The sequence below is a fragment of the Condylura cristata genome, unplaced genomic scaffold, assembly GCF_000260355.1.
Source record: "Condylura cristata isolate star-nosed mole 26May11 unplaced genomic scaffold, ConCri1.0 scaffold00006, whole genome shotgun sequence".
NCBI lineage: Eukaryota > Metazoa > Chordata > Mammalia > Eulipotyphla > Talpidae > Condylura > Condylura cristata.
In genome coordinates this window covers 6,359,002-6,378,691 of record NW_004567107.1, presented here as the reverse complement: position 1 = coordinate 6,378,691, position 19,690 = coordinate 6,359,002, and the positions used below count along the sequence as shown (strand labels likewise).

The window sequence follows — 19,690 nt, the reverse complement described above, 5'->3', positions numbered from 1 at the left end:
GGCGACCGGTCGAGGCTGCAGCCGGCGTCATTGCTGCCCTGATTTCTTCTCCTTCTGGAAGCTGAAGCTCGTACGTCTGTTCAGTTTTCTTTGTTTCTGAGCAAAATAGTCAGCCCGGGCGGTGCTTGCGCGTGACTCCAGGATGTAGTTAACCTAGAATGCGAGAGGACACAGGCGCGTCACCTGCCAGCAGGCCTGAGCTCGCCAGCACAGGCGGGGAGGGGCAGGGCTGACGCGGGCGCTGCGTGGGGGCCGGGGGTGGACCCCAGTGGGGGCAGCACCCCGCAGGCTGGGCTGGAGCCCCTGCTTTATGGCAGGAAGGTGGACGCTTGCAGAAGACTGGACTGGTCGGGCCCTTCAGCTGGTGAGGGCGGTGTTTCTGTGACCAGAGTTTGAATTTCTGCCAAAAAGGCTGTGTGCATTCAGCTTCCCTGGGCCCCAGGCCCCACTTTGGGGCTGAAAATAACCAAGCCCTGCTCTACACGCATCTTCCCGCCAGCAGGCACAGAGCTTCCGACTAAGTGTTGTCTCTGATGCTCGCGAGCACCCTGTCCGCCACTGCTCACTTGACACGGGGAAAGAGGCTGAGAGAAGCGGGTCTGGGCAGGGTCACCCAGAGGCCAGGGGCAAGGCCGGGGAGGGCCGCGAGAGCCTGTGTGGGCAGGAGTCTGTCTTCAGTGTCTCAGGTGAGGCCCAACCGCAAACTGGGTGCAGGACGCTTCGGGACACCAGCACCCTCGGCACCGCGATGTCTGAGCCCAGCCGAGCGCGGTTCAAGGCACAGGAGGCCCGGCTGGAGCCCACGTGAGGGGACAGACATGTGGGGGCTCGGAGGGTGGGCGGGCTCACGTGGGGCGGTGGGGGGCAGGGAGCCTTGCCAAGGGAACGACTGAGCTGGGTTTTGAGAGAGAAATAGGGATTCTGGATTTATGCGGGGCAGGGGAGAAGCAGCAGGCCTGACGGCCCAACTGCGGACCCCAGCGAGGGGGTGTCCAGGAAACGCAGAAGCTCCTTGGCCAGGCCGCCAGCGGCAGGAGGGCTCAGGGGCCGGCAGCGCCCTGCGGGGGTGCTTTCCGAGGAGTGACCTGCTGACCCCACTGCACAGAGGGAAACCGAGGCCTGAGGAGTGTGGCCTTTACTCAGTCACGCAGTCACTCAGTGTCTGGGCCTGGCACATCTCTCAGTTCTGCAGCCTCTGAGGGAGCCCACCCTCACCTCCTCAGACACCACCCTGCCCACGCCCTGGCCCTGCCCCCGGAAGCGCTTTCTGCAAACAAACGCCATTTGTCAGACAGCCAAAAGTGATGCCTGAGCCGTGGATCTTACTGGCAACAGAGACCAGCCACACCTCTGCTGATTCTCCTCTGAGGGCCCAGCGTGCCACAACTGGGGGCAGGGGCAGGGGCTCTGCCCACCTCCAGGAAGGCCCCAAGGGTGCTCGGGGGGCACCAGGTGCCCAGAGGGCTGAGGGCTCACTCGTCTCCTTCAAACCTTCCTCTGTGGTCGTGGCTGGCAGCAGGCGTCAAAGCTGGTGTGATGTGGGAGACGGGACACGCTCGGTCCTCCCGCTGCCTCGCCAAGTTGCCAGCTGAGAGCGATACCTGATGCCTGACGAGGCGCCGAGACCTGAGGGTCTGGGAGACCAGATGCCGCGTGCAGGGAGTGGTCTCATCATCGCTGCTGAGCGCGATCTTGGATTATGTTGTTTGCACACTCAGCCAAGCTCGTCTAGCCTGTTCATGCACTTCTGGCACATTCCCTTGACAAGACGCCTTTAAAAGGATCCTTAACAAGCCAACTATTTCCTAAATTTATTATCTTCAGTGCTTTGTGATAATCACACAGATAATTTTAATGGAAGATTAATGTAATAATCAAAAGATAAAAACGCCCTTTGGTCTGCCATTAGCTGGTTAATATGCTGTGGCTTAAAACTTGCACAATTTTATGCACTATAGAGTGTTTCACTTTCAATGCATTTTACAGCTTAAGGCATAAAAATATAGGGAGTTTTCATGGTCAATAAAGCCACAGCCGCCATCACTCGATCACCAGGAGAGCCCGATTTGAAGAGTCCTGCGATCCAGCTGAGGTTCCTCTCAGAGCCTGCAGAGCAGAGGCTGCACGGGGCTGACGGATCCTCTGGGTGGGCAGGGCTGGCTCTGGCACTGCTGTGGGGCCTGCTCCGTCACAGTGGTCTGCACCCCCCGCCCCCCTGCTCTGCAGGGCTCCTGTGAAGACTGAGATCGCATGCGCTGGACATAATCTGTGCTCAATAAATGTGAGAACAGTGTTTATATGAGGGAAAAACACCGGATACAGTCACTTGCTGGAGAAGTGCCTGTGGGTGCTAGACACTTCTGACGTCAGACTCTGATGATTGCTCGCTCCCTTCTGCCTGAGTCTAAAGTTCCCAATTTATGTAAAATTCCTGTCTTCTGGAAGCACCACGCACTGAGCCCGAGACTGACTGCCGAGGGAGCTCAGTGGAGACGCCGCAGCCGGTCCCTGGACGGGGCGGGCTGGGCGGAAGCTCGCGCAGATGGCGGGATGGCAGACCGAGTTGGGTATTTGCTTGGCCATAAAGAGCAGAGCTAGGAGAAGTGAATTTAATCTCCCACCCAGATCACAATCATTAGCTCGCTGAGTAAATCAGGCCCGGACGCCCAGGACTGTCCTGGAGTCTCATGCGTGAGGCGCTATTTCTATAAACATTCTGATATCAAAACAGACACTTTAGGGGAGGTGACAGGCCGCGGGGATTTTGCAGAAAAGCAGCTGCTTCCAGGGAGCATTTGGGCCTGGAAAATGATTTCTCTGCACTTGCTCTTCCAGTCTCATACTGAAGTCATAAACCTATGTTTCTGTCATCAATCTGCTGTTGTGAAAATTATTTTGATGTCAAACACAGGATTATAATTTTACTAGAATCCTTCTCAAGTCTTGAATATTTTAATGCTGGCTATAAAAAAAGGCCCAGTCCCTGACGGGGTAATAGAATATTTCTCTACCCAGTCCCTGAACACTGCACAAGCTCCCTGGGCTGTGTGTGATGAGCTGGCAGGTAACTCTTAGCTCGCTGGTCTCGAGCACCTGCTGGCCACTGTCTCCACGCCTGCGCGGACCAGCCGGCAAACGCTCCACTTTTCAGCCAACTGACCACGCTACTCTGCCTCGGCGCCAACTGTCTTCCTGGCAGGCCCAGCTCTTCAATTCTCACCTACTGCTTAAATCTTTTGCAGCCCGGAGGACTTGGCCTCAAAATGTTTTTGCAAAACAATTCCATGTTGTTGAAAATCTATTCAACGCCCATTGTGAGGTTAAAAGCCAGAGTTTGGGAACCTGTCAAGTGTGGCTGTGCCAGGCATGGCCCTGGCTGTTACTCCCACCTCCGCCCCCTCCTCCTCCAGAAAAAGGAAGCAGTGCCTCGGAGTTGTGAAGGTTCCAGGAGACAGAACACGAGAGTGCTTAGTCTGGGGCCCGCACTTCGTGGCCCCCAGGACAGCTGAACTGCTCTTACAACTGTCCGCCCCTCAGCTCTAAGTCCCACTGTGCCACCAAGTTGTGATTTTCTACAGGGTCAGTTGACGTAAGGTTCTGGTTGAAGACTGAAGTCTCAGTTTGCAAGAATCTGCAAACCACCAGTCCAGGAATACTCAGTGTGGCGCAGAGATCAGCAGCCAGGCAAATCTGGAAGCTTGTGAGAGATGCATCATCTTGGTCCTACCCCCGACCTGTCCAGCAAGACCCCAGGGAGCCTTCCCAGCCTCACGAGGCTCCAGGAGGCTCCACAAGGGTCCGTGTGCCCGGGCCCCTCGGGCCCTCCCAGCCGCACACTCGCCATGCCTTTCTGACCCGTTTTGGGGGGCTCCCTGCCTGCAGTGCACTGTCTCTGTACTCATTAGGGCTGGGCTTTTTTTTTTTCATAGCCAGCATTAAAATATTCAAGACTCGTGAGTCTAGTAAAATCATGCGTCTCCTCCCCCATCCACCGGCTCCAGAAAGTCGCCCGTCTCACCACAGCGCCTTTGTCACTCTGACAATCCTCTTGGTCTTTTTCTGCTTAATGCCTGTCTCCTCTGATAGAGGAAAGTTCTCTGAGGCCAGTGGCTGGCTGTCACCCCACGAGGTGCTCAGTGAGGACTGCTGAGATACATCCAATTCTAGCACAAAGTCGGGTGTGCTTAGAACAAGCTGCTGAAATTACCCTGAGTATGTTAAGATGTCTTCAAACAACAATGCTTTCCTCAGTCTGCTCCAGCAAACCTCAAGGAGCCCCTGAGACACATGGAGGAAAAGAAACAGCTCATTCTAAGGATAACTGAACCTTTGAAGACCCAGGGGGTGCTACCCTCTGGGGCGCATGTGGCTCTGGCCCCGGAGTGCCCGGCTGGGTGGCTGTGGCGACCTGCTTTCTCGCTGCAGGGCTCGGCTGAGTCTTGTCCAGTGCCAGGGCGGGACAGCCCCTGCAAAGTGGGCTGGAGCAGAAGCCGGGCCAGCACCTCATCCCGGCCCGGAAGGGACACTCACCTTGAGCACGATTTCATTGACGGTAGCAGCGTCGGACTCGAAGTAGAGGTGTTTGTAGTCATGATTGCTTAGATACGTGAGTTTAAATATTGCGTGACCTGGAAAGAGAGGGGAAAGATGGCGTTGAGGGGTCTAGTGTGACTGACGGGGAGGCCCCCCGTTCTCTTCGACACTCCACGGAGTGAGAGCATGTGGAGGCTTCAGGCAACGCCTCCTCCCTAGAGTGGTGTGGAGCTCAAAGGGTGGCTGGTGCTGTGGCACTGCCAGGGTTCAGGGGCCAGCATGGCAGGAAGGCTTGGCAGAACTACTTCTGCACAGTAACCACAAGGAAAAGGTGGTATTTTATGGGGGAAGGCCAATTTACTCCAAATTATTACTCTACAAATAAAATAACTCTGCTTACAGTTGAATTAACGAGCAACAGGAAGGAAAGGCAGGTAGTAATGCTATTATGAGGCTTCTCGGCCGCCCTGGCTCTCCCGGAAGGGGGTCCTGGTCTGTGACCTGCCTGGGAGCTGCCCGCCAGGCCTCGGTCATTTCAACCCTGGAAGCAAGGATGGGGGGCAGGGCGAGGGCCTGGTCCAGACACCATGGGGAGCTGGCATCTCACCCAGGGGCCAAATCACGCCTGGGTCCCTGCCCCTCCTCCCCCTTCAGAACAACACTCACTCCTGGGAGTGCTTCCTGGCCTCGCCTCATCCCCACTCCGTGCCGCCCACTCAGGCCACAGGCTGGCCATCCTCCCCGGGTGTGTCCTTACTCCTGACCTGTCTGGACAAGACCTGCTGATCCCTGTGACTCAGTTCAGCCCTCACCGCCCTGGGGTCAGTTACCAGGCTTCACAGTTTCACTTCTAGGACCCGCTCTGTGGCCTCCCACGCCCAGGCACAGAGAGCGGCTCACGACGCCCACGGCCACGTCAGTCCCCCTGCTCTGGCCACTCACATTCCCTCTGGAAGCTGAGGCCCAGATGCCCAAAGGGAACCTCCGCCTGGCCCATCGGCACATGCGGCCCTGGGCTTCTGGGAGGCTCGTGGTCCTCAAGACAGTCTTTTCTTCTTGAGCGATTCTCAAGCTGGTTTCTGTCCCCAGCCACTCCCTGAAGCAGAGGCAGCACCCAGCCAGCTCCCCCAGACCCAGGAGCAGCGGGAATGACATGGGGGCCTGCGCCGAGCGCCCCAGACACCATCCCCCCTCATGGGCTCCGAGACACCATCTCCCCTCAGGGCTTGAGAGATTAAAATGCAGCAGATCTTCCATGAGACCTTCTCATCTCTGTTCTAATTGAAGCAGTGGCTGGTCACAGTTATTAATTAATAATATATCACCCATATTACTGTAAGTTCACCTCTTTCCCGGAGAAATCTTCTTGGGGACTTTATTTACAGGAGCTAATTCTTCAGCTCTCCAAAAATAAACTGATATATGTTGTACATCTGTGGCCAGGAAAGTCGAGCTGTGGCTATTTTATCCTGAAAACATCATTAAGATATACTAATTGTGACTATAAATTCCATTTTGAAAAAATTAGCTAATAATTCCTGAAAAACGTCACTTTCAGGCACTTGACAAATTTAGCCCGATTCTAAACCGCGGCACTAAATAAAATGTTCGAATCCTTAGCCGGAAGCTAATCACCCTGCTAATATATAAATGACCCGTTTCTGATCAGAAACTGAATCTCACACAGATTTATCTGCATGGTGTGCGTGTGTGCATGTGTCTGTATTTTCACAGGCTCCATCCCCGACTGCCTTGGGGGTGACTGTGTGGCAGACAATGCAGCCGCCTCTGGGGCCGAGCTGTGACCAAGCGAGCCATCTATGAAGGGCACGGGGCTGTGAAGGACGCGCGGACGCCCCCGCCAGGAGGCCCGACTGCTGACACTTGGCTGTCACAAACACAGACACGGGGCCCAGGGCTAAGAAGGACCAGACGGTCTCAGGGAGGCCCGCAGACCCGAGGCTTCGGGGTTCACTGAGCACCTGGAGAAGTGATCTCCTGGACGGTCCACGCCACCTGCTCCCGCTCGTCACTGACAAACAAAACCACCCCTCAAGATGCTGTAACGTGTTCACCTTCACCACCAAGTCACCACTGAGAACCTCAGGCGGCGCCAAATCTACCCACGGCACAGGCGAGCTGCGGTTTGCACAGGCCTGGGGGCTCTGGAAGGACTGAGTCCCTGCGCCCACTGTGGGCCGAGGGCAGCCTGCAGCTCATCTGCGCAAGTCCCCTGGACACAAGAAACTGCCCGGAGCCGAGTCTCCTGAAGGGCTACGTCTGGCCCAGGTGATGGCGAGACACCCCACCCTCCGTATCTGGCTGTGCCGGGGGTGGCCTGCACCCCTTGCCTGTCCTCAGCACTCACTGGAGACCCCAAGGAAGAGTGAAACAGACTGAAATGACGCAGGGTCCTCTCGCCCCCAACTCTGCAGCCTCTGAGTTGTCCTTTCCAGCGAGAGCCTTCACGCTGCCGAGAAAGGAGCCCTCGGATTTTCGATGTATCAGCCCTTCTGACTTAAGTCACGATGATAATGGGGAGGCTCTGTGGGAGGAGTGGCGAGGCAGCACTCTCCACACACGCTGGGCTCACAGCCATGCTTTCACTGGTGCTGGGCCCTGGCTCTGGGGGCCATGCACCCCAGGGCTCCCTCGGTTTTGCTGGGTAGCCACAAAGGCCGTTTTACTCAGCTCAGGTCCTGACGAGAGCACAGGCCAGCGGGAGGACCAGAGAAGCAAACAGCAAACAGTGAGAGTTGAGCCTGTTAAAAGTCAGTGGGGGGCTAAGGGGAGGGCTTCAGTGTGGGGGCCCTGCCTGGTGACGCAATCAGTTAAAGCACAGCACTATGATGCCATCGTAGGCACTGTGGCATGAGTACAATCCCCGGCCAGGGGGTGACCCACATGGCACAGCAGACCTCTTCTGTCCCCCCGCTGCTCACCTCAGCAGTGTGTTTCAGTCCATCTGCCTGTTCTGCTCCCCACTGTATCTGGTGAAGCCTCTCACCCACCACCACCACTGGCCTGTACCCCAGTTCTGTATGCATAAATAAATCTTTTTAAACAAAGTTAGCGTGGGGAGTAGCCGCGGGGACCCTGGCGCAGTGGCTGGCAGGGGGAAGCTGCTGGCCCCGGGCAGCCTAAGGCAGGGGACGAGTGGGCAGAGGAGGATGCAAAGGGTAGTGGCAGCGTAGGGACAAGTGGATAGGACGCAGGGCTCCTGGGGATGGACGGGTCACAAAGGTCAGCACCGGTCGCCAGCTGAGGGCTGCAAGCGACACAGTGTGGTAAATGCCACCCAACTGCCTGTGGGTGCTCACGCTGGTGCCCCAGGGCCTGCGGGCAGCGAGGGGCTGCCGCACTCATCCGATGGGACAAAGTGCGGTTTGGACGAGACGGCAACAGGCTGTGAGCGAGGGAGTGGCCTGAGAAGTACCGAGAAGGCAAAGTTGGCAGGTCTTGGGGATCCTTTTCAACAGAGGGCCCGTTAACAAGCAGAATCCACACTTGTAATTTCACCCAGTCCAACACCTATACACTTAAGTGCAACTGACCTCTTGCTGGAAACAAATCTATCAATGAACATGAGTGGTCGAGTGCTCCGTTTCCGCCGGAGTGGCCAGGGAGGAGGAAGCAGGCGTTTCAGTGCTGACTGGGCAGACTGAGCACATGATGGAACAAGGACAGCCCATCATGGCCTCCTCGGCCCAGGGCATCTGTTCTGGGGTGTTTGAGGGAATCTGCGGTAGGCAGGTGACCCTTGAAAATTCAGAGAATCTCAGTAGTTTTCACAGGAAAGGAGTCCTGGGGGAAAACTGCTTTTGTAGATGTCGGCTGAGGAAAAAAAATGGACTCGTATGATTTAAAAGAAAATGCAGAGTCTAATGTTCTAATTAGCTTAAATCATTTTGTTTAGATTATTCTATTCTGTTTGGAAATCTACGCAGGACAGAAACCTCTGGAGTCAGAAACTCAGAATGAAACTCCTGCTCTCCTGAACTCCGAAGAGGGTCCCAGCTCACCCCGGGGGGTGCATCAGTTTCTCAGGACCACTTGGAGATGGTGGGCGTCCAGTGAAGACGCTCATTTGATTGACGCTCTTCAATTCTGAAGATTTCGTTTTTAACTGGGCCTTCTCGGAGAGACCTGCTTTCACAGAGCCGCAGACGCCAAGGCCATGCAATGGGGCGTAAGACATGGCATGCAAGGGCCGGTCGGTCCCACGTGGGGACAGACGCGACACTACAACCGCTTCTGAGGACTGAAGGCCAAGCCTGGACGTGTGAGAATATTTACACTTATGTAATTTTTCCAAAGTAAAACAGAGAAGACGGAAGGGAACACCGAGCAGAAACTAATTAGCAGCCTAAATGTCAGAAGCGGGGCCCCACTCGGGCTCTCGTGCTGTAATTTATCTTCTGTTTGCGAATTTTAACTTACGCAGAGGCTGTGCTGAAGGGAAGAGGCTCCTCTGGTCAATTCACAGCAGTGGCCACTGTGAAAAGGCTTCGCGTGTCACATGCGGGGACAGCAACGCACCAGCTGGGGCACCCCCGCCCCCAGGAATGTCGACTACCGTGTGAAAGGGGGGTCCCTCTGACACAGCCTGCTTGTGGGTCAGAGCCAGGGCTCCCTCCCGCGCCCGTCAGGGTTTAGCCTCACACCTCCTGCCACCGAGAGTCGAGAGTCGCTACTTGCCAGGAACGCCCCAAAGAAACCTGAGTTTTTCTCTTTTGCAGTGAAAAATTCCTGGAATTTAAAGAAGACAGAAAGCGGGGAGACCACGCGCCCCCACAGTGTTGACACCACGGCACGATGGCATCCTGGCTTCCCCATCATTCTCTGCGTGAGTTGTAAGCAGACGGTCCAGGGAAGTTCGGCCCAAGCGTCCCCACGTCGACATGGTGACGGCTGTGCTGTTCCCGCACGCAGAGGCTGGGGGGGGGGGGCCTGGCTGGACGCAGCTTCCTCAGCGACGGCAGTGTCAGGCTGGGCACCTTCGAGGATCTGTATCCTCAACCCCCTCACATTAGTCCTGGGAAGTTTTCCAGGGTCTGACTTTTTCTGGTCTCCCTGACTTGGAAGGGGGTGGGAAACTTTTTTTTTTGGCAGGGGTTGGGGCGTTCTTGGAGGCAAAGCCATTGTAGGCAAAGGCCTTGGGGTTAAGGCTGGGGGAGAATTCTTTGTTCTCTGGACTGAAAATCTGCACTGGGTCCAGCTCCCAGAGTCCACGGGAAGCTCCAGTTCAAGGTCATTCCACTGGCAGCGGCTGGAACTCCTCTCGGCACTCCCATCGTGGCAAAGGCCAGGAACTGGAGTGACCTCTGACCTCTGCAGCGGGGGCTGTCTGGCTCACTCACGCTCTGCTTGCATCTCTCAAGCCCCCCTTCCCTTTCCTACTGACACAGTGAAGGCGCTGTGATTCGCCTCGTCCTCTAAACTTATCGAAAACACTCTTGATAAAAGGTCACTGCCACGGCTCGCTGAGACCCGGGTTGCTTGTCGGCTTTGGCTCGGAGTCTCAGTGGTGGTGGGTCCTGCCCTTCGACGTCCTCGCTGTCCATGGCGCCACAGCCCCTTTCCTGACTCGACCTCTCCTGTCAATCAGCTCGTGGTGTCTGCTCCAGGCCTTCCTCTGTCCCGTGCATGGTCACCCTGGGGCCTTTCTTCCACGCCTACCTCTTCTGAATGCTCCATTCTAAAATGTCTGAAAATGCTCCTCTGTCGGGCTCGCTCTCTAGGTTTTGAAGACTACTCGTGGCGATGATCCAGACCAGGTATCAGGCCTAGATCTTCCCGCAGTTTCAGGGACCTTCACCAGGCCTACCAGGTAGCATCCCCCAGACAGACATCAACATCTGTCCTCAGCTCAGCTGGCAGCCGTGGCGCTCACCCAGCCAGGCTCCAGGCATTTGGTCCCCTAAGTAGTTTTCACCCCTTTCGCCAGGTCCTGGGCGTTCCTGCTGGCCTGTCCTCCAGATCTAAACAGCTCCCACAGGAGCCTCGCCTTTGCGACACAGCTCTGGCCATGTCACTCACCTACTGAGAACCTGTAGTGTTTGTTTTCCTCTCAAAATAAAGTTCAATTTTGGGGTAATTTTTAAAATTTTAAAAAGACAGGTTTGTTAGGAAAAGGAGAAAAATAGAGAGTCACCTGCACAAGGATGGGCAGTCAGGAGGAGAGTGCCTGAAGTTCAAGCTGCTGGTTGTTTTTTTTTTTAAGATTTACTTCTGTTTACTTATGCCTACAAGAACTGGGGTGTAGGCCAGAGGTGCAGGGCGTGAGAGGATCCACTAGAGATGGACTGGGGAGCAGAATAGGCGGATCTACTGAATACACTGCTGAGGGGAGAAGAGACAGTCAGCAACCTGCTGGGGCTTGAACACCTGCCGCAGGGGCTGGTGATGGCGCTGAGACTTTAACCCCCGCGCCACAGGGAGGCCCTTAAGTTCAGGCTTCTAAGGATGATTTTCAAGATCCTCCGTCAGCAGTTCTCACGTTTTTGGTCTCCGAATTCTTTCACATTAATGTCTAAAAAGCTTTTTGTTATGTGAACTGTATCTATTATATTTATTAGAAAAGGGAGATTAAAAATTGTTCATTCGCTAAAAAAAACATCAAAAGTTAACATTTTTTAAAATGGAAAAAACCTTTATATTGCTTAAACAAAGAAGGGTTAATGAAAAGACTGGCTATTATTTTATAGACCTGGCATTTCTTTTGTATTCGATTTAATGGAAAACAGCTGGATTATCCTTTCTGTTTCTGCATTTACTCTACAGTGATAAATGTTTTTTGGTTGGAGCATATGAACGAAAAGTCAGCCTCACAGAGAGATGTTTTTGGAAAAGGGAGGCCTGCTTTAATATTCTTTCTTGCAAAATGTTCTTTGATACCATATCAAACTTGATAAACGGTTGTTTCTTAAAGATTAGTTGTGATGTGGAATCTAAAACCACATTAATAAACTTTTTGTATTCTGTTACATTAAAAACTATTGGTCTGTCTTGCATTTGAATGAATCTTTTACTCTTGCATGATTTTGCAACATGCAGTAGTCTGGAAAATATTGGTTCGCTGAGTAATGCAGGTCTTCCAAATGTTGACACATTTCATTATACGATAGCAAAAAAATCACATTCATTAATATCACCACTGATCTCATCAGAGAAGTCTTTAAGCAATGAGAAGCCAAGCTCACAGTGACAGATACACGTTTTCCAAAATTCTAATTTTCACCTGAAAGCTTGAATTTCATCATTGGCATCAAATACCAGCACTTGTTTTCCTTGAAGTGACAGGCGCACTTCCTTCATTTTCAAGAAAATGTCTGCTAAGTAGTGAAGTTTGAATAACTATTACTTGTGAGTCATTCTTCCAAATAAAAATGGCATTTCATGAAATAAATGGTTAGTTCAGCTTGCAACTCAAACCAGTACACAAGTGGTTTTCACTGACACGAGTATTCTACGCCCACATATGGCTGATATGGCTAAATCGTACTTCAGGAAATGAATGAAAAACAATGCTTTATGGGGTCTTCTGATGCTTTCATTCATGTGTAGCTTATTTTAAGAAAATATCATCTGGCACTTCAGCAACCAACTCTTGCTTAAGTTTTAATCTCTAGCTTTCAGAAATGTAGTTGAGTTCTGTATCTGGAAGTTTCGTCCTCAGTTTGTGACAGACCTGAGTTTGCAAGTGATCCTGAGAGGTCAAATGACAACACATGAAACTTCATTTATCCAGAATCCTGGGTGCAGACAGCAATAGTCAAATAACTTTTTCCCTCCATTTTAAGTATGATTGCTCCATATTAGAACTATTGCTCCTGTAGTAGGAAGATCAATCACTGTGCTATCTTATTTACTTGAATATTCTGATTTCCTGAGGGTTGCTCCACTGTTTCCCAGATTGCATTATTTTTGATGAGAAGCGAGCGATCTTTTCTCTCTTTGTTTCTGTGGCCACTGTTACAATTTTTCTATCCCTTTGTTTCTCCTGTTTTAACTCTGTTGGATTTCCCACATTGGTGGAATCTGTAATACTATCTGGAAGAGTTTTCTCCTCCATCTCTGAGACTCTGATTACACATATATTGGAACACCGGATATGATTCCACACACTGTTCCTTTTGTCTTTTTTTTTTTTTTTTTTCCTGTGCAGTAGAGTGGACTAGTTCCTGCTGTCCTGGACTGAAGCTCACTGACTGTGGGGGACAGAAACTGAAATGGTGACCAATGTTCCCACCTCCTGCTTTGTGTAATCTCCTTGTCCTGTCTGTGAGCAAGACCTTATGATTTAGCTCTGATGAATAAAGTAGAGCCAAAGCGTCAGGTTGTCACTTCTAAGATGAGTTTATAAAAGACTCTCTCCTTCCTTGCCCGTACTCTGTTGCTCTCGGTTACTCAGATGAAGCCAGAAGCCATCTTTCCTGTGGGGAGGCCAAGGTGGCAGGAACTAAGGTGTTCTCAAGGAAATAAACTCTGCCAGCAACCATTCTCTGAACTTAGAAGCAGGTCCTGCCTGACTGAACCCTGACAGGTTGGGGCCCTGGCTGATACTGTGACTGTAGGCTGGAAAGAGGCCTTGAGATAAAGGACCCAGCTAAGCTGTGCCAGATTCCTGACTCAGAAAACTGTTGAGATAATAAATATTAAGTCACGGACCTGTGGGGCCATTTGTTATATCCCCATAGGTAGTTCAATGATCTTTTTTTGTAATCTGCTCCTACCAGTGATTTTTTTTTTATTCAGATATTTTATTTCCCAGCTCTAGAATTTTCATTTGGCTCATTTGAAAATGGTTCCCTCTTCTTTTTGAATTCTTGTTTTAAGTCTTTGAATGGCTTTATTTTGTTATTTTAACTCTATTTAAACTTATCTGCTAATTCTGTCAGCTACTTCTGTTTCTGGGGTGTTTCCTCTAGTTACATGATGAATTTCCTTGTCAAGTAAATTTTCACTGAATGTTGGACATTCACATGACATCACGGCAGGGGGGTTGACAATTTTTGGTCAAACTTTAGAGGCTTTGTTCTGACAGGCAGTTAATTTACTTGTGGTCAGCGTGAGCCTTCTAAGACTCCTTCTTAGGCAAGGACTAGAGTGATCCTTAATCCGGAGAAAGCTTAGCCATACTCCTAGACACAACCTTTCTGGAGTCCCCACTAAACACCCTTGGCTACTCTCTTTGTGGTCTGGCTGGCCTGAATGCTAGTTCACACTGTGCGGTAGCTGTTCTCCGAGCAGCGTAATGAAGTTCCCTCCAGGCGCACCCAGTTAGTAGTCAGCAAAGGAGTCAAGAACCTCTGTCTGGAGCTTCCTCAGTTTTGGTTTTTCCTCTCCATTTGGCACATCCTTTCTGTTTTGGTTCCACTGTCTCCCATTTTGGTGACACTGATACACTCTTCCTGGGAAGCCCTGGAACAAAACTGAAGGGAAAGGGCCTCAGCGTATTTGCTTCCCCGCTCTCAGGGCTCAGAGTCCGGTACTGTTTTCCGATATTTGAAAACAGTTTCTCCTATTCTGTGCCATTTTCCAGTCGTTACGCTAGAAGGGTTCACCTTAAGTAGCAGTTCCTCTGTTCCAGAAGCTGCCCATGCCAGTTTTGCAAGCAATGCACGTTTTGGTTTTAATGAAAGAATGGCTGACTTTTTCCATGTTTAGAATAACTTAAAATATAAGAATCCCATTTATTATGAAAACACAATTTGGAGCTTGGCAGGAGGCAAAGAAGACAGATTCCCCCATCATTTATCTAGCTGAGAAATCTTCCAGAGTTTTCCAGGAGGGAATGGTCCCTGCCTTGTCCTCTTCTTCTTTTGCGTTTATTTATTTTTAAAACACCTTTGTTTAGTTTTTCACCATGTAGCATTCTTCCCCTCCGGTGTGGTCACCAGTTTTCCCATGGCAAGAGCACCAGCATCCTCCACCACAGCTTACTGTGCTCTCCTCCTGCCCCTCTCCTTACTGAGCATCTCTTCTGATGCCAAAGTCAAGAGAGAATTGGAGGAAATGGCAATCAAACTCTAGGAAAAAGCAAATGTAAGCAAAATTCCCACTGTATCGAGATAACTGTTTTCTTAGTTTGGGCTCATGAAGCTCAAGTCAGTAACTAAGAAGTAACTTCACTGCAAGAAGATGGTTTCTCTCAGGAGGAAAGAGTCAATGCCCCCCAATGTTTTCTACTTTAATAAATATCAAGACTTCAATTAACACAAGCAAATTCTTTCTTGTAATAAAAGTTTCAGGAAGACCCCCTGAGTGCCTGAGTGCCAACCACTTTTCTTCAGACGTTCACACGTGTGATGCGGTTAGCACACATCCTCCCGGTGGTTCCTATGGTAACTGTGGGCCATGACGAGTATGGGAGGTGTGTTCTCATCTGTGGGCTCAGAGTACAATCTCCTGTCTCTTAAATGCAGAGTACTGACCCTTCTGGGGAGCACTGCACCAGAACTACCGGACAAGCCTGCTGGTCTCATCTATCACAGGCTGAGGGTCAACAGAACAGCGGTTTAAGAGCAAGATGTGGGTTGGCCTTTTCACAACAACCTCGAGAAGGTCCCTATGCTCTGTAGCTCTTTGTTGAAGAGCCACACTTGTTCTTGGCCGATTCAGAATTCTGGAAGCAAATTAAAATTTTCCTTTTAGATGGTCACTGCACCCAAGGAGAGCTGGAGAATCTTGGAGCACTCGCTAGCCCCATGACAGAAGCTGCTGGCTTTCTAGAGGACGCAGCTGGGAGCATAAATAGGCATGCCGCGGGCTCAGGTCAGGCGCCAGTTAGTAACGACCAGGTGAGTGAATGGGGCGCAGACTGGGCTGGCTCCCTGGGCTCTGTTCTCAGGGGCCTGGACGATGCTATCTAGTCCCAGGAAACCGTAGTGAAACACAGTGATGGCCTACTTAACAGCAGATCACAGCTTGAGGTTACTGGAAACTAAACTAGGGCAGAGCACCTAAAATTGCAGCCTGGTGGTAGATGACGAAAGCCGGTCTCAGGCTCATCGTGTTTCTCCACTATTATCCCGTGGCGTGCACCGGGTCTTTCCTCCCACACACTTGGAAAAATTGAGGTGGTCCCCCTGGTTGCCCAAACCCATCTCCCCGACAGCTCCCTTGTTTTGGAAGGAGATGATAAATAAATCAAAATGCACTAAGCAGCACTTCCACAGGCACTCGCCTCCTTCACTGAACGTGCACCTCATCAATCACACTATTGTCTGCTTGAAAGGCGAGCCTTGTAAATGTCATATCCACTCAGGCCCAAGGAGAGGCGCATCCGAATGCAGCGAGGAGTTTTAATTGGATAGTGTAATTAAACTAAAAAACCCCAGCAGACTCCCTTTGACAGGATAGATGAAGACCCCTTTTAATAGGGCTAGGAAACATATCTGTTAAAAGGAGGAGGCACTGCCTGCTCCTGATTGTGCTCCAGAGTACTCTTATGAAAAGGCAATTCAATAACTGGGGCATTTAATATGTTAGAGTCCGTTGTGTTCTGTAATCGAGCAGTACTTACCGTATTTGATCTGGAACGTCTGAAATACGTCTCGTCAGAGAATAAAACCACAACACGGCTTGCCCACCTAGTGTCTGGAGTCCTGGCACCTCCTGGGAATCAGTGGCGCCTAAGGGTGGGCTGTCGGGCACACGTGAGCACCAACGCAGTGCTCTGGGCCAGGTATGCCCGCCGGGCACGGCCACCCCCGCTCACCCGGGCTGTGGCTCTTTCATCCAGGGAGGCTCAGCTCCCGCGTGGTTCCCGCTCACATTCTCACAGCAGCTAACGAACGTGATGAAATTCCTGGCCCCCTCCTCCATCAGGAACTGGGAGGCCCAGCACCACAGGGTGTGTGCATGTGTTCTCTGCCAGGACCACCCTTGTCAAAGGTGGGCAGAGGACTCAGCGCACGGGCTGGGGAGTCCCCACGTCAGCGTTCGTAACACAGTCTGAGTCCTCCTGCCACTTCCTCTGCTCTCTCTGTTGGGAGAGGGTGGAGCGGCACACCCGGGAAGACACGCACTAGAGGCCTGCGCTCCGTAAGCACGGACAGGTCTGCATCTGACAGGGCTCTCCTGCACGCGGTCACAGGAACCCCTGCAGATGGGACGGAGTGTCTGTGTCCCCAAGACAAGGTCAGGGAACCCACTGACTACAAAGATCAGCTGGGGGGCAAGGTGAGATCTCAGGCTTGCCTATCTCGGGTGTTCTGCAAACAGAGGCTTGCTTTCTTTATAAAAGCTTCAATGCTGGTTCACCCAAGCCCTCAGACTGATTTTCCTTTTCTGAGGATGGTGAAGATTTGTTTGATGACGGCCTTTATTCCCCCATAAAGCCTGCTTGGAGCTAGGTTTGCAAACCTCTGAACATTCCCTGTATCTGTTTTTCACTGTGAGCTGATGAACCCATTAAGGACATACAAGTGAGCGCTTATAATCTAGGAAAACTGGACACTGAATTAAACCATCAAATACCTTTAGGTTTAAATGAAAACTACATAAAAGCATTTCAGCCATCAATTTGGCTATCACTTCTAGCCAGTATGAATTCTGCTGGAAAAGCTATTTTCGTGCAGATGTGGAATTCAATGGCAAAGACTGACTCGTGTACCAACATCAATCAAAATGTCGACTTCCCTGGCAGCTCTCAACAGTGAGGCAGGTTCAAAGGTCACAGGATAAAGAAAAAGCCAAGCTCTGGTTCAGCTCTAATATCTCCTCCGTAGAAGTCTTGCAAAAGTACCCCCTTCTGTATTAGCCTTGGTTTCATTAATCTTCTTGCCATCTTCTTTAACTAGTCATGCAGAACCGCTCGATAGCAAGACGTATAATGGGGAAGGCCCCGCGCCTATTACCACGTTAACGTTCTCTTAAGCCCCAGTGCAACAATGGAATGGGAAGGCAGAGGAAATCTGCAACTGCAGGGAGCAGGGCAGGCAATTCAATTACAGCCTGAGCTTACCTATGTACTGCTGACCTATAAAACACAAGAGGCCTTTGTGTCTAACTGGCTCGGCCACGAAGGTTGCTAAAGATCACAACAATGCTGATCTCTTCTATTTAAGTTAAATCAATGTGGACAAATCATTATTCAGTGGCTTTAATTTAATTAGTAAATTAAATACACTACTTTACAGATCTTGTCAAGTACTTATGAAAAGAGAGATGCATTTAAACAGGAGGTCACCGATAGCTCAGCTCGCTTGAGTCATAACCTCAGCTGAATCTCACCCCAAATGTCCAGCAGGTTCCACTTACCGGTACTCACCAGGGTTTAACAGTGAATCCCAGGCAGTTTTTACCCTATATCCAAGCTGTTTTGAACAAAAAAATAACCAATGCCCACTAACATGGCCAGCATCAACAGAATCAGATTTCCTTTAGATTAGAGTATTGCGAGAATATAATCAGGTTACCTCTGTCGTGTTGCATCCTTAAGGTTTTACATTATCTATACTTAATTGAGACACAGAGCTCTTTTTAGCTATCAAGACGACAGCTACTTTATTAAGCTTTCAATCTGATTTTTTAAGGGTAGGCTGCTTCCTCTAAGACCAAATTGGCACAACCTTTCCATGATAAAACCAGGGCCTGGCCCAGGCTGATACCTGCTTACATCTGGCCTGAGTCTCTGAGGGTGCTCGTTTCATAGAAAGGTCCATCAGCTTTTGTTTCAGTGTGGGAATTCAAGGCTAGCACTTAAAAAGAAAGTCCAGTGCATGCAAAGTCCAGACCCGTCTAAGGATGGAAAATGACTTCTCTGAGACAGTTTAATCATGGTAGTTTCTGATAGGGAAACATTCCCCTCCTCTGTGTGCTCTATACATCCTTGTTCAGTTAAAATGAAATAAAATTAATTCATCTCTTAGAGGTTTGTGACATCCTTCACAATAACAAGAGATATCCTAAGGAGAGGCAAAAAGCAGACTGAAAAAATCACTGATTCGAATAATAATGGCAGCATGCCACTTTTTTTGTTGTTTTAATCTAGAAATCTTCATTTCTCAGGGCTTTCGAAACATGGATTTCTCTCAACCACTAGCTCTTGTAAGAGTCTATACCTGTATGTACACAATTCTCTAAGACACGCTATCTATTTAGTCATTAAGTTCCAGGTCCTTAAACACTCACAATCACACAGCAATAAATCTTCCCTCTGGCACACAGCCTGAGAGGGAGAAGTTGGGGAAGGCCGGGCACCCACCGGCTACCTGTGAGCAGGCCGCGGGTCTGGGCTCTGTCGCCGCGCTAAGTAATTGCGTGTTTCACCGCAGGCGCGAAGGCCCAAGCCCCTTTGCCAAGTCAGCTACTCGCATGCTTTTTGGGTATGGCATCAATTAAACTTGAGTTGTGCTCCTCATGACGATCGAATTAATGGTCTGACAGCCGCTTTCTCAACAAACGCCGCAAACTGGCCATATTTGAAGGTTTAAAAAACCATTTCTTTTCTATTCAAGATTCTGACAAACATGTCTCAAGTGAGGCTGGGGACAACTTCATTATCCTCCCAACACTTAATGCCTTTTTGTAAAGAAGGCTGTTTAATAACATGTCTCCTCTGTTTTCACAACTAAATTATTCCAGTTGGTCACCCGTTCCACTCTTCGGCAAGACACTTGTGTTGTGAGAGATAAAAACATGAAAAAGGAAATATATTGCAGAAATCAAAAACCTTATCTACTTCTAGACTCTCTCTCTTTGCCATAATTCATTCAAGAAGGCCCCAAGAATAATTTTTGATGTAAACTCAACTACAAACATACATCACTATACTGATAAAAATCACAGGCTAAAACTTATGAAATATAGTGACTTTCATTTCTTTAGTGCTGTTAAAATAACTTTTTTCTAAGGTTCAACAGACACAAAAGATAAAAAGGGTTACCATTAATCCTTAAAAAATAGAAGCAGCAGCAGCCCTGTAAAATTAATTCTGTGGTGTGATGATGGTCTTGAAGATGAACTTTTCAGATTAAATCACTGAATTAATTTGATGAAGATACTGGAAATCATAAAAAAACCCCAGCATCTAACCAATTCATTTACTACATCTTTAGGCATGTTACAGCATGGGTTATATTGAATAAATTTTAGTTGCTAAATTCTGGCCTCTTTAGTTCAGTCTGGAAACTACAAATATTGAGGACAA

The 19,690-nt window shown here is 50.2% G+C and overlaps 1 protein-coding gene across 3 annotated transcripts in view; it reads right to left on the bottom strand.

Annotated features, from left to right (window-relative positions):
* Nucleotides 1-6: 6 nt before the first annotated feature.
* Nucleotides 7-19,690, bottom strand: part of MAPKAP1 (mitogen-activated protein kinase associated protein 1) — a 194,792-nt gene continuing 175,108 nt past the window's right edge. For all 3 annotated transcript variants that reach the window (XM_012721377.1, XM_004677328.2, XM_004677329.2), the window contains 2 exons: nucleotides 4,531-4,628; nucleotides 7-153 (listed from right to left, as the gene is read on the bottom strand). In XM_012721377.1, coding sequence (XP_012576831.1) covers nucleotides 28-153; nucleotides 4,531-4,628 — 224 coding nt within the window. In that variant the 3' untranslated portion in view covers nucleotides 7-27. The remainder of the gene's footprint in view (nucleotides 154-4,530; nucleotides 4,629-19,690) is intronic.